This window comes from Gavia stellata, chromosome 37 (genome assembly GCF_030936135.1).
Source record: "Gavia stellata isolate bGavSte3 chromosome 37, bGavSte3.hap2, whole genome shotgun sequence".
Classification (NCBI taxonomy): Eukaryota; Metazoa; Chordata; class Aves; order Gaviiformes; family Gaviidae; genus Gavia; species Gavia stellata.
The window spans coordinates 1,544,076-1,559,668 of NC_082630.1; the positions used below are offsets into that span (position 1 = coordinate 1,544,076).

The following is a 15,593-nucleotide window of genomic DNA, read 5'->3' on the forward strand; positions in this document are numbered from 1 at the left end:
TTGTGTTTGCTCCACTATCAGTGAGAACTGTAATGCTGCATCATTGCAAAATGTGGAGGCCTTTCTTGCCTCCCCTCTATAGGTTGTTTGGTTTTTTTCCTTGCTAGCATGGGTAACATCAGCAACGGAGGTGGAAGAAGGCTTTACATCAGCACCACCCAGGCTTGCTGGACCCTGCTGACATTCCCATCAGCAAGCTTTCTTGGTGCTCGATGGGTGCTGAAACACGCCTGTGCTCATTGCCATTCTTTTTGATTGCAGAGGGGATGTAGCTGTGGTCTTCTGTACGGTGCCACCTGCATGTTCCTGTCATGACTTCTGGGGCTGCTGTCCCATTTGCAGTGGTGATGAAGAACTGGAGGCTCTAACCTCACCAAGGCTCTAACCTCACCTAACCTTAGCCAAACCTAGGATTTGTCTAAGTTGCTTGAAGGGTCTCTGACCATGGCCAGCTTGGGATCCTGCTGGCCACAGCATCTGTCAGGATCAAGCTGGGAAGGGTATGGGGATGCAATGAGGTCCTGGGAAGTGGCAACATATATGAGGGGAGACCCAGTTCCTTTGGACTGCTGTGCCTGTCTGGTTAGCTTTGACCCATCTGCTCACTAGCCCACAGTTCAAATTAAGGAGTGATCACAAAAGCAATTGTGTGCCCTGATGAAGTTTGCTGATGATACCAAACTGGGTGGGGAAGTGGACACTTCAGAAAGGAGGGACACCCTGCAGGAAGACCTGGATAAGCTGGAAGAGTGGACTAACAAGAACCTTATGAAGTTCAACAAAGACAAATGTAAGGTCTTGTACCTGGGAAAACATAATCCAGGAGTGCAGCACAGGCTGGGATCTACCCGGCTGGGGAGCGGTTCTGGGGAAAGGCACAACAAGCTCAATATAAGTGAACAGTGTGCTGCTGTGGCAAAGAAAGCCAACAGGATGCTGGGTTGTATCAACAACGGCATCACCAGCAGAGATAAAGAAGTCATTATCCCACTCTACTCAGCGCTTGTCAGGCCACACCTGGAACACTGTGTTCAGTTTTGGTCCCCCCTGTACAAAAAAGATGTGGACAGGCTGGAGAGGGTCCAGAGAAGGGCCACAAAGATGATCCAAGGACTGGGAAGCCTGCCGTATGAGGAAAGGCTGAGAGAACTGGGTTTGTTCAGCCTTGAGAAAAGAAGGCTTGGGCAAGACCTTATCACCATGCTCCAGTATTTAAAAGGTGGCTACAAAGAAGATGGAGACTCCCTTTTTACAAGGAGTCACATGGAAAAGACGAGGGGTAATGGGTACAAGTTACTGCTGGGGACATTCCGATTGGACACAATAGGAAAATTTTTCACAATGAGAAAAATCAACCACTGGAATAATCTCCCCTGGGAAGTGGTGGATTCTCCAACATTGGACACTTCTAAGATTCGGCTGGACGGGGTGCTGAGCCATCTTGTCTAGACCGTGCTTTTGCCAAGAAAGGTTGGACCAGATGATCCTTGAGGTCCCTTCCAACATCGTATTCTGTGATTCAGTGATAACTGATTTGCAAGAACAGCTGTACTGGCCTATCCTGTTGCCTCCCTAGATCAATGTCTCAGCTTGCTGGCCCATTCACAGGGAGGCAGGAGAGAGTGAGGAACCACCATGGGCTATTTTATATTTGCAGCTGGTCCCACAGCCCTGCAGGGCCACGGCCAGTGGGCATGGGCCTTTTGGGGGGTCCATGAGTTGTGCCACCCTGCGATAAAGAGAGCCTGGTGCATGCAGACAGCATTTTTCATCCCCCAAGTCTTTCGGTGTCTCTGTCAGCAGCCAAGCTGTAGAGATAGTAAAGATAGGACAGAAGTAAAGGAAAGAGTTTGATTGGGCATGTGGTTAGAGTGCCTCTCTTACTGCTCTCCTGGGGGGGGCCAAAAAACCATGTGTCCATGTGGAGAGTTAAGGACTGTTGCCCAAGGAAAAGACTAGGAGGAGTTTTCTGAGAGACAAGCTGGGCAGGTGGGGGAACCCCTGTTCCCCTGGGACATCCTGCCTTGGTCCCAGCAGAGCCATCCTGCCAGCTGTGCTTGGGCAGGGGTCTGCACTGGGTCCATCTGCTGGGGGGCAGAGATGTGCTCCAAGACCTGTCCCTTCCCTGGCTAGGCAGTGTGTTGGGACCCTTCCCTTCCCCTGCTGGTGCTGTATGCATGGCTCCCTCTGGCTCTAGCGGTGTCCCCCCTCCACAGCGTCCAGTGGGCTCCAGGTGCAAGGAGCCAGTTTAAGCAGAGCAGGTTTGGGAAGAGCAAGTGCTCCTTGGCAGGTGGGCAAGGAGAAGGGGCCTTTGGCAGATCAGGAGAAACTGCAGGCTTTTATGAAGGGTTGATCGGTGTGTGTAAGGTGGCTCTGCGAGGTGGAACAGAACAGAGTCAAGGCACTGGCTCTTTCCTTGTGGACTGTGAACACCCTTGACTTGTACGTGTGGTGCAGTGGAGTCTGTGGCCAAGACGCTCCAGCTTAGCTGCATCCATCTACCAATCTCATTGTAGGGTTCAAAGCGAGTCCTGAGATCAAATGAATACGTCCTCCCGCCTGGCGGCCTGATGGAGACCGAGCTGGAGCTGACCTTCTCACTGCAGGTACCTTGTGTTGCCTGGTCCCCTGGGCTCCCTGGCGCTCCCCTCACCTGGCATTTTGCTGCAAGCACGGCTTTGGGGGCTCAGTGTGAAGGGGGCAGCCTCTGAGGAGGGGCCTCCTGTGGTTGCTCATGCTCAGATCATAACAGCACAGATTCCTGCTGCTGGCCAGCTGCTCCATTGCTCCAGGGGTTGTTTTGCTGGGCAGTGTGGATTTGGAGGGTGATGCAGAGTGCAGGTGGCCTTTGAGGGGCACCTCAAAGCTCAGCAGGTCAGATCCTGCTGTACATCAGCACTGAGGACGAGTTTTCTACCTGTGTGTCATGCTGAGCCCTGCCCTCATGCTGCCATCTTCCTTGTGCTTCCCTTCCCCAGTACCCACACTTCCTCAAGAGAGATGGCAACAAACTGCAGATCATGCTGCAGCGGAGGAAGAGGTACAAGAACCGCACGATCCTGGGCTACAAGACCCTTGCAGTGGGCATCATTAACATGGCCGAGGTACAGGGTGCTGGGAACAGAGGGGAGCTTCGCATGGCCTCCCTGTGCCAGCGCTGGGAAGGGAGCTGAGCCGGCTAGCAGGCGCTCGGTGCTGTGAGTGCTCTGGCTTATTGGCTAGCTATAAGACAGAGGGTGTGGGTTGCCAGCTGCCATTGTGTCACCCTGGCAGGGGGCTTGTCTGTCTGCCTAGGTGATGCAGCACCCGACGGATGGCGGGCAGCTGCTGGGCCTCCACAGCAACATGAAGGACGTGAACATCCGAGTGGCTGAAATCAGCATCTACTCTTTGTCTAGTCAGCCCATTGACCATGAGGACGGGAGCGTCCCCTCAGGTCCTAAAATCAAAGCTTCAGGTGTGTTAGCGCTCATCACAGACCTGAAGGCAAGCGTTTGGGATAGGACATGGGTAACGGAGTGTGTCCCCAAGCGCCTGCCAGCAATACCAATCATTTCACTGGAGCCATGACAGGCATCATGCTTAGCTGTGGCATCTGCACTGTCTGCCCTCAGATCGCTCCCCAGACATTGAGAACTACTCTGAAGAAGAGGATGACAGCTTCTCCTCAGAGCAGGAAGCCAGCGATGATGCTGTGCAGGGTCAGGTAAGGGAGGCCTGGCAGGGTGGCTTATGTCCTGGTCCCATTTCTGGGGCAAGAATCAGGGGTTGAGGGTCTCGATCACTCCGAGCCCTCTCATCTCCCTTGTAAACATTTGTCATGGTTTCATAGGGCAGAGAGCCACAGTACCTGACAGCAGAAAGAACTGTGCGCTGCTGTCAAGTCCATGGTGAGGCAAGGGACTTTGGAGAGCCATAGGTATCACCCATGTGTCCTTGGAGCTGTCTGGTCTGCAGCACAGAACCCCTCCTGAGCCCCCTCCACCTTGTACCACGGTTCTCTCCCATCTCCCTGTGATAACAGGCCAGAAGCTGCCCTCTCTGAGAAAGAACAGAGCTTTTAGGAAGAAGTACAGTCTGGGTCTGAAAATGGTCAGAGGTGGTGGACCCATCCCAGCCCTGTGATGAGCTGTGCCACTGCTGTTTGCTGTCCTCTTGTTATGATGCCTGCACTCAAGGCAAAAAAGACTTGTAGTGTGCTGATCAAGCACAGGGACAAACCCATGCTCAGGGTCCTCCACATTACCTGTCCTGTCCTGCTGGGTTAATACATCTAGGGCCCCGTGTCCCTGGGAGCTGTGTGTATCGTTGAGGCTGATCCCTGGAAGAACACTTTTGGTGAGCTCAGGTGCTGCGCCCTCTGAGCTAACCCTTGAGAGGGGAGAGCAGGAGAACAACACATGGGTCACGGGGAGGCTGGTGAGTGCAGAGAGAAGAGTTTTAGGTTGTAACAAGGACTGTTGCAGAAAGCTGCTGTCTTTCCTCTGAATCTCGCTGGTACTTGTCCCCCTGGAGAGGCCTGGGGGCAAAGGCACTGGGGAGGAAGATCTGTTGGGGGACAGTGCTAAGGAGGGAGAAGGAGCTCCGTGGAGAGAGGTGGGAGAAATGGGAAGCAAGACTTGGGGAGCGGAGTGGACCAAAGCTTTTCAAAATAGGGGGCAAGCGTGGGGCAGGGGAACATCTAGGAGATGCTGCTCCCTGCACTCTGAGTTGCTCTGATGTGCTGTGACCTTTTGCCTGCAGGATCTGTTTGATGAAGAGGATGACTTGAGGAAAACCAAGAAGGCTAGGAGGAAAATGATCCGAACTACATCAATGACCAGAGTAACATCAGCCTTTACAACGTGATCAAAGGGATGGAAGGGATTCACTTTCTCCTCTCCCTGCAGGGAGCGAGAGGGTTTTGGAGGGGATGCTGGCACTGGTGCAGAGCAGGGGAGAGAGCCCTTGGCTCTGAGAAGAAGGGGCAAACCTCTTGCCATTAATGAGTTAGCTTGTTGCTCAGAGCTGTACCCTAGCTCATGGTCTGTACCGTGTTTAGCCTGGCTTCCTATCAATGACGATCTGTGTGCAACGCAGTTTTGACTTGCTGCTGTGACATGGTTCTTCGCTTTCCCTCCCTGAGGAAGGGGAAGGTGGGCGCAAGGAAGGGTGAGCCATTATCAGCTCTTCTGCCTGTCAGCAGAAGTGGGGAGCTGGCCTGCCAGCCTTCTGCTCTCCAGGCATCTCCTTGTCCCCATCTGCTTCAGCCCTGCATGTCCCTGGGCACTGTCTTCCTGAGTTTGTTCCCCATCTTTTCTTGCTGAGGCAGCATTCCTCAACCAGATGGTCTGGGGAGAAAGGGGATTTAAATGGAGAGAAAGTGCTATTCCAGCCTGTAGCAGAGAGAGTTTGAGTCCTTGCACCCTCCCTCATGCGCAGATACAGTGGCTTCTTGCGGAGTCCAGATTTAGTCCAAATTCTACAGGAGATTTAAAGAGCAAGGGAGATCATAGCTGGCCTTGGGCTTGTGGACCCAGAAGGGAGCGGATGGCATGTTAAAGAGAGCGACCATGGCCTGTACGTTAGTCATCTTGGAACCTGGTTTGGTAGTTTTGCTGATCTTTTTTTCTTCCCTTGTTTTGTTTTAGCAACCAAACTTCAAGCAGAAATTTGTGGCTTTGCTGAAGAGGTTTAAAGTGACGGAGGAGGTAAGAAGCAGGAAGGCTGCCCTACCTGGCAGTGTCTCCTGCAGATGTGTAGGTGTCAGAGTGCTGGTTCCCACTCACTGGGAGCACAAGGCATGAGCTGCAGGTGCTCAGGGGTGTTACCAAAGGTGGTTTGAGACATGGCACAGACTGGGGCTTGGCTTTTCCAAAGCCTTCTGCCTCAGGAAGGCAGCTCTGAGCCTCATGCTTGAATCAAAACCACCTTCCTGTTGGGGAGAGGGACCAGGGGAAGAACAGTGCTGTCATACACTGGCTCTGCCCCAGGAGCTGGCATTACAGGGGCAGTTCTGTTCATGACTGAGAGCGAGCTAACATCAGCCTGGGGGTAGCTGGCCTTGGCTGGGAGCCTGCACTGAGCGTGCGGCACAGCCAGTGGAGGTCCTCCCAGGTGTCTTAGCTCCCGGTAAGTATGATGGGTGTCTGAGACTCCTTCGGATGTCATGCTCATGGCACCCTCCTTTGGCCCAACGACAGTGTCACTTGCTTCTTCCACAGGCTGGATTTGGCTCCCTGAGGTGGGAGCAGTGCCGTGGTGTGCCTCATGGCCGGGAGGGCGCTTGTATGTGCCTGGCCTGGGCTGCAGGTGACTCCATATCTCTTCATTGCCCTCTGGGCTTGGTCCCACAGGTCCTGGACTCTGACCCTGTAGACCAGATCCAGGAAGTGGAGGAAGACCTGGGCTTGCTCTATGACAGCCTGGAAGAGTGCAACAACAGTGACAGCGGCCCAGAGATTGAGGACAATGAGAGTGTGCACAGCACACCCAAGCCCACCCTGAGGTAAGGGTTGCAGGGAGTCACAGGCCGACAGCACAGTCTATTGGGACCTGGAGAAATGCCCTCTGACACTTTTCTGTTGCTTGGGCTGATGCAGGCATTGTCTTGTCTCCACTCCCATCGCCATCTTCTGTTGGCACCACTAAGCTCCTCACTTGTGTGTCCTGTTTAATAGTCTCAAAGCTGCCCATTATAAGTGGTTTCCTTCACATTTAGTCTCATTTAATTTCCTGCCAGTCCATCACCTGACACTCACTGATCTGCTGGAAGAGTACCTACTTGATCTAAGCCCCCGCTCTTCCCAGCTCTCATATCTTTCTGCTGACAGTCCTGGCCTTCTCAGGGCTCTCCACACCAAAGCATGCCTGTCTTTTGAACACTTTGTGACTGCTTGGCCCAGTCCTTGTGTCCCTGTGAGATCTGCACGCTGTGTTCCCACCTTTTGTGGAGACATGTGACTAGCAACCATCACCCATGTTCCTCACCCCATTCCCCAGGCACTCGGTGGCTTGACTTGCTCTGCCAAGCACTGCTGACTTGGCACAGGGGTCTCCAGTGGACCGTGCAGTGAAACCAGGCTTTTCTCTCATGTGACCTGCGTTCAACTGGCCTCTCTGCTCATGGCTGTTCTGTTTCCCTGCTGTCCTTTTGTGAGAAAGTTGCCTTTTATTGTCTTTCTACGTGGCTGCTTCACAGTGCGCTGGGTCTCTTCTAGCCACGCCAAGCTTACTTGTCATTATTGTTTCTATAGTTCGGTATTTAAATATAATTTGGATGAGCTGGAATCCCTGCTGAAGGTGTTTAGCAGGGGTAGCAGACTTGGTCTGCCACAGGTAAACTGTTTGAATTGAAATCTGCTGGATTCAGGAACCCATGGGGCACTGGGGAATGAACAGCAACATGACAGAAGTCATGTCTTCCACAAACCCACAGGTCGTTGTGAAGGAGACAGCAGGCCTGTGGGCAAGGGGGAGCTGCTTAGGTAGTCTGCTTGGACTCTAAAAGGAGTTTCACATGTCTCTCATCAAAGGCTTTAAAGAAACAAAGGTGCTGTGGGAGAAAAAAGAAGGTCTTTTTGTGTTCAGATAATGGTTTATGTATGTAAACTATGAAAACTATGTAAACTGTAAGAAAAGTCTATTGAGAGTATTTAAATGTAAGACCCCGCTCTGGCTCTGCAAGTGCCTACTTGCAAACATCTGGTCACCGGGAGAGCGTCCCAGAGTAAGAGCTGGTTTGTGCTTGTACCTGCTGTTACAGTCTTCCTTGGGTGTTTGCTGCTGTCTCTGGTGGGTCAGCCTATCGGGCCCTGGGCTGTTTTTCAGCCTGTTCACAAAGTGTCCCTAGCTTGGTTTGCTCTCTAGGGCCTCAGTTTCTGGCAGTGCTGAGTGTGTGTCCCCTTGAATTCACATTACTGAGCCTATACTCTTTCTGAGGAGATGTGGGAGCCGGCTGCCAAGGTCTTTAGTGTAGACTGCGTGGTTCCAGGGCCCTGCACAGCCTTCTCAGCGGGTGATGACCTTCCAGCCCAACCTGTAAATTCAAGATGTGATCCTCACGTTGCATTTATTGTCATAGACTACCTTGCTAGACACTGTGAAGGTCTCTGTGGAGCAAGGGCATTAAGGTAGTCCTTAAGGGTGAGCAGTACCCAGTGCCCTGGATTGGGCCAGTGGTGTTGGGAGCAGATAGCCATCCTTTTGATCGGCCAGGGAGGCCATGCAGCTGTAGACTGCTCCTGCACTGAGGCAAAACTGGAGCTAGAACTGAGGCTGTTAGGTAAGACCTCAACACTCAGAGCCTTTGACTGAAGATCAGAGGTGAAGGAGCAAATGTCTCCATAGGTGTCTGGGAAAATGGATGGGAAAGAGGGGGCTAATTAGTTGAAAACAGAAGGAGGCTGTGCAGAAGGGCTGAGATCTGCCTAAATCTCTGAGACTCAGACTCGGTCATGCCTATAGGAGAGCCTTTAAACTGCAGAACAGGGAAAGCTGAGAATTGCAGAACAGCTCTGTGCTCGTGTGACACATCCTCTAGAGAGGAGAGCTTCTGAATTGCAAGTGAGAGAGGGCAGAAACAGGCACAGCTTCCACGGGGAAGGGGGAGACAGCCCCATTTAAATGAGGTGTTGAAAGCTGGACAAAGTGTATACAATCTAGACACATCCAATGTCTAAGAAAAAGGAGGGGATGAAGATGATACCTTTTTGAGGTGCCAGTGGCACCAGGGGTATGTCATATTCTGGTGAGATTACCGGGTCAGTACAGAGGAGTGTGGGAGAGGTGCTGATTGGGGGGCTGACTTATTAGAAAACGTACGTATTTCTCTGGTTTGACTCTTGAGTCATTAACATAGTCTGCACGGATTGAAATTGCTGACTGAGAAAAGCCAAGTGTAGAGTAATGACTGTACAGGGTGGTGACAATGCCTGAGATCCTGTAGCAGAGATTGGAGGAGTGGAGAGAGCAGAAATATGTTAATAACAGGAGACATCATTTATCCCTGCGTGACCTGGAGAAAATGTCCCACCAGAGCACAATGCTGACTCTAAACCTGTAGCTTTGGTAAATGAACATGTCATGAAGCAGCTGGTCACAGAGCCACTGAGAAGAAAATCGAGCCTTGACTTCTCCCAGCCGGTGTATGAACACTGCTGCTGAAGAGCTGCTCTGTGGTGGGGACCATCATCTACTGAGATGAAATATCCTTGTAGGAGCAGTAAAAGCAAAGAACCTGACAAACACTGTTGTGCCTGGCAGCACAGTGTGCTGTATATAAATGAAGAAACATGTTAAAAGGAAAGTAAAATGAGCAGCCAGGATGTTCGGAGGGCTGAAGGTATCCTGCAGAAAGCTGCAGGTATATCCAGATGAGGGCAATAGAAAACAAAAGAAACCCTGGCAAAGTCCTAACAGAAGAACTGCTCTATATCCTATGCTTCTGTGGCCATCGCTGGAAACCTGCAACCTGGCATCCCCATTTGCACACCAGACAAATCAGGAGAAACTTTTTCTGGGAGTTAGTGAGCAAATACATACATACAGCTTAGAGGGAAGCTGGGGTCTTTGGCAAATAAATAATGTGTGGAAAAAGGGGAAACAAAGTTGGAAGCTCACACTGTGGTGGCAGAGACAGTCCTGCTGCCCCAAGGGAGTTCCTGTGTTGACCATTGTGACCTGGGAAGAGGACCTCGGAGTGGCACTGTGCAGCTTTACTGAAACGTCAGCTCAGAGACCTAAAAAAAGGCAAATTTAAGTGCTGGGGAAAAAAACAGGACATTGCTGTGCTGCTGTGCTACCTGCAGTGTGGTTCTGTGTGCAATATTGTGGTCTTCAGAGCCTCGGGAAAGGGCAAAGCAGAAAGGGAAGGTGGAAGCTGCTGCTGGAAGTGTGCAGCAGCAGCAGTCAGAGGTAAGGAGCCCTCCCTGGAAAAGGGGGAGCAGAAGGGAAGGCAGCAGAAATCTTTGGAAGCTGTGGTGGCGCAGAGGGGTCAGAGAAGCTCAGCAGCACATTGGAGTTGTGGTGTTGACAGAGACTGTAGACCAGTGAGATGGGGCAAGGTGGCAGTTCCTCACCCTGCACTGCAGTGGTAGGGGATCACCTGAGAGAGAAATGGCTGCTGACTAGGAGACAGGGACCCCACCTCCAACTCACCAGGCTCACAGGTTGAGCCCTGTTGGTCTGGGGTGGCCCCATCCTGTCCCTGCACCCAGCATTGTTGCAGCAGGCTGTGGTGTGTGGGGCTGGCGGTCTGCCGGCAGGTCTGCTCCTGGGCTGTGAGTTGCTCGGACGCTTGGGTGTCTGGCCCTGTGCCCCACTGGGGACCTCTCCACAGTGCTCTGTGCTTGGGACAGGCCGGCGGGGGTATGCTGGGATCATGGTGACTTTGTTCCTCTCTTATTCCTGCTTTTTTCTCTCCCATCTGTCTGTCTGTCCGTCCGTTCGTCTGTCTGTTTCTCTGCAGGCGTTTCTTTGAGGGAGTCTCTCATTCTGGTTCCCAGACTGAGATCGGCAGTCTGCACAGCCAGAAAGGGCAGGATCAAGAGTCGGGCAGCCCTGTGAGTTACACCACCACCACCACCACCACCACCTCTTGCCCCCTTCCCTCCCCAGCCAGCCCAGCATCCCTGCAGTGCCCTCTGAGACCACAGCTCCTGGCAGCACCTGCCTGGGGCTGCTCCTTCCCTTCTTTCCTCTTCTTTTTCCCAGCGCAGGCAGACAGGTAGTGATGGGGGGCACCCTCTGGGGCCAGTCCCAGGGGGACGCCGGGCTCCCCTGCGGGAGCGTGTGTTCTGTGAGGCCAGGCACGGGTCACTGGCAGCTGCCCTGCTCAGGGCGCTCCATCCTGCTCTGACCCCACTCCCTGTCCCCCAGGGCGAGGCAGACAAGCGGAAGCCAGGAGTGCTGCGACCACAGGAAGAGCCAGGAGCGGAGGCCCCTGCAGTGGTGAGTCCAGGCTACGGGATGCGGAGTGGGGCTGGAGCTCCCTCAGGTCCCACCTTGCTTTCTGGGGTACCAAGGGTGCCCACCAGCCTGGGAGCAGGACCGCAGGGACAAGTAGATTGGGCTGGAGAGCAGCAAGAGTGGAAGGAGGGGTAGGGTCTGCAGGAGATGCAGACCAGCCCCCTCGAGGCGCTGCAGCCTTGGCTCTCCAGCAGGGCCACCAGGCCTGTCCTGGGTGGGGACACCCATGGGTGCAGGGAGCAGGGCAGGGAGAGCGGTGTGTGTGAAGTGACTATGTGGCCCTCAGGAGCTGGCCGCAGAGGAGCCGTGTTCACAGCTGGCCCCCGCAGAGGCTGCCACGAGGGAGGGCAGTGTGGACAGGCTGGCCCAGCTGGGCCCTGGGACCAAAGCCGAGCTCCCCAGCGCTGTGTCCCCCAGGTAAGGTGGGTCTGTGCCCCATGCCAGGGCTGAGTGGGCTCACATTGGCTCCCTGGAGTGAGTGGAGGTTGGTGGAGATGGGATTTCCTCAACAGTGTCACCTCTCCTGCTTCTCGCTCACAGCAAGGCAGAGAGCAAGCAGTTGTGGCGTCCCCGCAGCACCTCTGTGAAGGACCGGCAGAGCTCAAAGGGACAGGGTGGCCGTGCCAGCAGCCTGGACAGCGAGAGCTCTCCAGACTCATGGCACAGCACCCAGGTGAGGCCCTGAAAGCTGCCTCACCCGGAGGCTTCTCACTCAAGAGCCCTGCCAGGCCTTCAGCCATGGGCAGAATGGCCAAGGCAGCCAGCTGGGGTTAACCTTCATGGTGATGCTGTCATAGGTGCCCCGAAAGTCTGTTTACGATCAGCTGAACCAGATCCTGGTCTCAGATGAGCAGCTCCCCGAGAGCATTGTGCTGGTGAATGTCGCTGAGTGGCAGGGGCAGGTGAGTAGGCGTGACGGGAGCTGGATGCATGGGGGGAGCTGTAAGCAGGGTCCCAGGGGATTCTCCCAACCATGGCAGGGTGTCCTAGGGAAACTGGCAGCATCTGTGCCCTCCTCTCTCCCAATGTGGCCCTTCTTTCAGGGAGACAGTGCATTTCACAGTGCTGAGCTACATACATGAGAGTCTGGTGTGTCTCTGTCATCTGCCATACACCAGCATTGCTGGATCGTCAAAGCGTGATGCCCTGAGCAGTCCCAGAAAGGCTGGTTAACAGCCTGTGCCTTGTGTTCTCACTGCTTGGTCCTGGCTCCCAGCGACCACACTGGTCAGAGCTTTGTTGGATGCCTTGGCAGAGGTGCCAGACTCCTGCTAGCACCAGGCCCTGGGAAGCAGCAGAAGTGCCGTTTCCCACTCAGAGATGGGAGAGCGTAGCGCACCACTCCCAGGGAGCATTAACTGCATTGTCAGAGCTGGGGGCTCTGGGCAGGGAGGCATGTGAGGCCATCCTGCCTCGTGTTGATCACCGTCGTGTCCATGTGAGGATGGGCCCAGCCCCTGACAAGCCCCTGCCTCTGCCATGCATGGAGGAGTTGACTGCTGAAGGTGAGCAGAGCCACGTACGTGTGTGCGCACAGGCAAACAGCAGTTACATAAAGCACTAGTGAGACCCCTCTGGGATCCTGCAGCTACATCTGACATCCAGAAACAGTGCTGGAAAATCAGGGCAGGGTGTGTGGCAGAAGAAACGGCTTCTCAGTGAGAGGCAGTAGAGTCTTGACCCAAGCCATGCATCCTTGGCATGTTCCTGCTCTAGCTCTTGTCCTGATGGGGAAAAAGGAGCAACGCCCATTCCCAGACCCTGTTGTGGCATCTTCTAAGCCCTCTTGTCTAGCGTGACTGCCTGGTTTACCACTGTTCAGATTCACACAGACACCTGAAGAGACACAGAAGGATTTTGGAGTGCCACAGCGGGAGAGAGCAAGAGAAGGGAATGAGCAGAGGGAGACTGAGCCTAGAGCGGGGCCCTGCTGTGGGATGGCAGGATTTAAATCAGAGGGTCCCTGGACCAAACCCTTTATCTCAAGGAGCACAGCCTGGTTCTTGCGACATTTTTGCCCTTGCCATCGCAGGGTGGTGACTGCTGTGTTCAAAGGCGAGAGCAGGGGGCTGGGGCAGCCAGCCCCCGGGAGCAGAACTAGGAGGAGCAGGGATGCTCGGGCATGCAACCAGGGGTGACCTGATGGTTTCAGCCTTCCCTCATGGCATGGGTGGGGACAGGGGCCCCAGCTCTATCCCGGGGGGGGCCAGGGCAGGCATGGGCTGGTGCTGGCCAGCACAGCCATGGCCCCCCAGGGTGCCTTAACGTGAGCTCTCTGCGTTGGCAGTATGTAAGTGAGCAGCTCCAGGCCCACAAGCAGCTGGTTGTATCCACTTGCTCCGTGGCGGACATCCAGGCAGCCTTCAACACCACTGTCTCCCGCATCCAGCGATAGTGAGTATAGCTTGGGCTTAACGTGGCGGTTCCCTATGACTGCAGAGCAGGGCTGGGAATGGCCCTGGCTCCCCTGGGGCTCATTTAGGACCCTTTGAGATTGTGGACCCAACTATAGGAGCTGGTGTTGGCCCTGGGGAAAGCAGGGGATTCCCAGTGCTGGCTGTGCCCACGGCAGTGCTCAGCAAGCTGGAAATTGTCGGCAATGAGGTTTTGATGCTGGGTCGGCTGGCCTGGCAGGGCATGTCCCCTGCCCTCTGACCCACCTGCTGAGCCACTGCACGTCCCTCACAGTCTCCTTTTCTCTCCCTTTGGCAGCTGTAACTGTAACTCCCACATGCCTCCCCCAGTGAAGGTGGTAGTGGCGGGGGACCAGAGCTACCTGAGTGTTGTCCTCCGTTTCTTTGTGGAGCAGCTGGCCAGCAAGACACCTGACTGGCTCAACTACCTTCGCTTCCTGCTTGTGCCACTGGGTGAGAGCCACCAGGAGCCTGGCCCCGGGGTTGTCCTCTCCCACCAACCCAGGCTCCCCTGGCCTGGAGCCAAAGTCGTCCTTCTCACCCACAGGCTCTCACCCTCTGGCCAAGTACCTGGCCTCGGTGGATAACAAATACAGCACTCTCTTCCTGGACACAGCATGGCGGGAGCTGTTCAGCAGGGCTGAGCCACCCATCGCAGGTGAGGAGCAGGGCAGGCCGGGGCCAGCAGTGCCCTGAAGGGGAGCTCAGCTGCCACCAAGGCCCTCACGGCTCTTTGCGTCTGCAGACACTGTGGACATTGCGGGCCGCGTCGCCCAGTTCATCGCTGGAGCCAGCCTCTCTCACCAGCTTCCCATCTCTGAGGCCATGCTGACATACAAGCAGAAGAGGTGAGTGTGGCCCCGGGGCCCCTGTCCTGCCTCATGTGGCCCTGGTCTCGGCTGTGCCTGGGATGGGGCTGTGGGAGACCGGGTACAAGCGAGTGAGGCCCCGCACTCTACTCCACCGACGAGCAGCGGAGCAGCGTGGTGCTGAGGGGAGCTGGGGTTCCACAGTGAGAGGCCTGCAGCGCCATCCCCTGCCACCCCCTGGTGCATTCGGCCCGTCCAGCAGCTGTGGGCTGCGGCAGCCCCAACAGTGGGGACTGGCTGCCAGGGCTGGGCTGGGCTGGGCTGGGCTGGGGGCTGCGAGCCGGCGCTGTGCCCGGGGGTTGACGCTCGTGTTCCAGCTGCACTCTCACCTCTCCCTTCTCTTGGTTTCTGGCACCCAAGGAAGAGAAGTCTCTATTTTGATTTTTATATCAGGTATTGGCTTGTGCTTGCTGTGCCGCTGCCTGGCCCCCCCACCCCCCCCCCAACCCATGTGCGTCCATCCCTCTTGCTGTGCAGAGGAGCCATGACCCCAAAGCGGGGCAGGGCTGCCCTCCCGCATGCAAGTCCTCTCCCAGCACCGGAGGGGCCGACTCCTTGCCTCCTTGTGTAGTGTGCCCTGTGCTGCCATGTCGGGGACAGGGGGTCCCACGGGAGGGAGGGCAGAGGAAACAGTCCCCGCGGCCGTGAGCCAGCATTGGCCCCTGCCAGCGTGGGGGTCCCTGGGCCACAAGGCTAGCAGCATGGCACTCGGTGCTCAGCACACCCAGACCCTGACCAGCGTCTCTTCCTTGTGCAGCCCCGACGAGGACTCCTGCCAGAAGTTTGTCCCCTTCGTGGGGGTGAGTTGAGGGACCAGTGGGCAGTTGGGGCTGGGGGTGGAGAGGGGCAGTGCACAGCCCTGCTGATGCTGGGGATCATCTGACTTGTCTGTCCTTGCAGGTGGTGAAGGTGGGCCTAGTGGAGCAGTCCTTCAGCGCCTCTGGTGAGTCTCCGGGAGCCCGCAGTCCCTGGCTCCCTTCTCCGCTGTGGGGAGGCCCTCGTTGGTGTCCCCCCAGCCCCCTCTGACCCACAGTCTTCCTCCCCAGTGGACTCAGATGATGCCACAGTCTGCACCCCCTCACTGCTGAGCTCAGCGCCAGCCACCGGTGGAGTGGCCCCCTATGGCAAGGAGACTGTGAGCACCCCGCCACCCTCCCCATCTGTCAGCAGTGGCCTCTCAGGTGCTGGGTAAGGGAACCCCACTCAGTCTGAGGCAGTGGGTGCTGGGGTGGGAGGGTTTGAGGGTGCTCACTGGCCAGGCTGCCACATCCTGGGGGGTTATTGGGACAGTGTGCTCCCAGAGCAGACTGCAGCTGGGCTATGGGGAGGGAGAGGAGCAAGGACAGCACCTGTGTGCTGCATG

At 55.5% G+C, this 15,593-nt stretch overlaps 1 protein-coding gene across 1 annotated transcript in view; it reads left to right on the forward strand.

Annotated features, from left to right (window-relative positions):
* LOC104256004 (phosphofurin acidic cluster sorting protein 1-like) overlaps nucleotides 1–15,593 on the forward strand; it is a 73,359-nt gene that overhangs the window by 56,624 nt on the left and 1,142 nt on the right. The window contains exons 3-22 of the mRNA XM_059832940.1: nucleotides 2,517–2,606; nucleotides 2,979–3,104; nucleotides 3,295–3,457; nucleotides 3,615–3,706; nucleotides 4,744–4,824; nucleotides 5,631–5,690; nucleotides 6,336–6,487; nucleotides 10,448–10,541; nucleotides 10,858–10,929; nucleotides 11,234–11,364; nucleotides 11,488–11,620; nucleotides 11,745–11,849; nucleotides 13,235–13,341; nucleotides 13,660–13,814; nucleotides 13,909–14,019; nucleotides 14,107–14,209; nucleotides 14,591–14,623; nucleotides 14,988–15,030; nucleotides 15,131–15,173; nucleotides 15,277–15,418. Coding sequence (XP_059688923.1) covers nucleotides 2,517–2,606; nucleotides 2,979–3,104; nucleotides 3,295–3,457; nucleotides 3,615–3,706; nucleotides 4,744–4,824; nucleotides 5,631–5,690; nucleotides 6,336–6,487; nucleotides 10,448–10,541; nucleotides 10,858–10,929; nucleotides 11,234–11,364; nucleotides 11,488–11,620; nucleotides 11,745–11,849; nucleotides 13,235–13,341; nucleotides 13,660–13,814; nucleotides 13,909–14,019; nucleotides 14,107–14,209; nucleotides 14,591–14,623; nucleotides 14,988–15,030; nucleotides 15,131–15,173; nucleotides 15,277–15,418 — 2,036 coding nt within the window. The remainder of the gene's footprint in view (nucleotides 1–2,516; nucleotides 2,607–2,978; nucleotides 3,105–3,294; nucleotides 3,458–3,614; nucleotides 3,707–4,743; nucleotides 4,825–5,630; nucleotides 5,691–6,335; nucleotides 6,488–10,447; nucleotides 10,542–10,857; nucleotides 10,930–11,233; nucleotides 11,365–11,487; nucleotides 11,621–11,744; nucleotides 11,850–13,234; nucleotides 13,342–13,659; nucleotides 13,815–13,908; nucleotides 14,020–14,106; nucleotides 14,210–14,590; nucleotides 14,624–14,987; nucleotides 15,031–15,130; nucleotides 15,174–15,276; nucleotides 15,419–15,593) is intronic.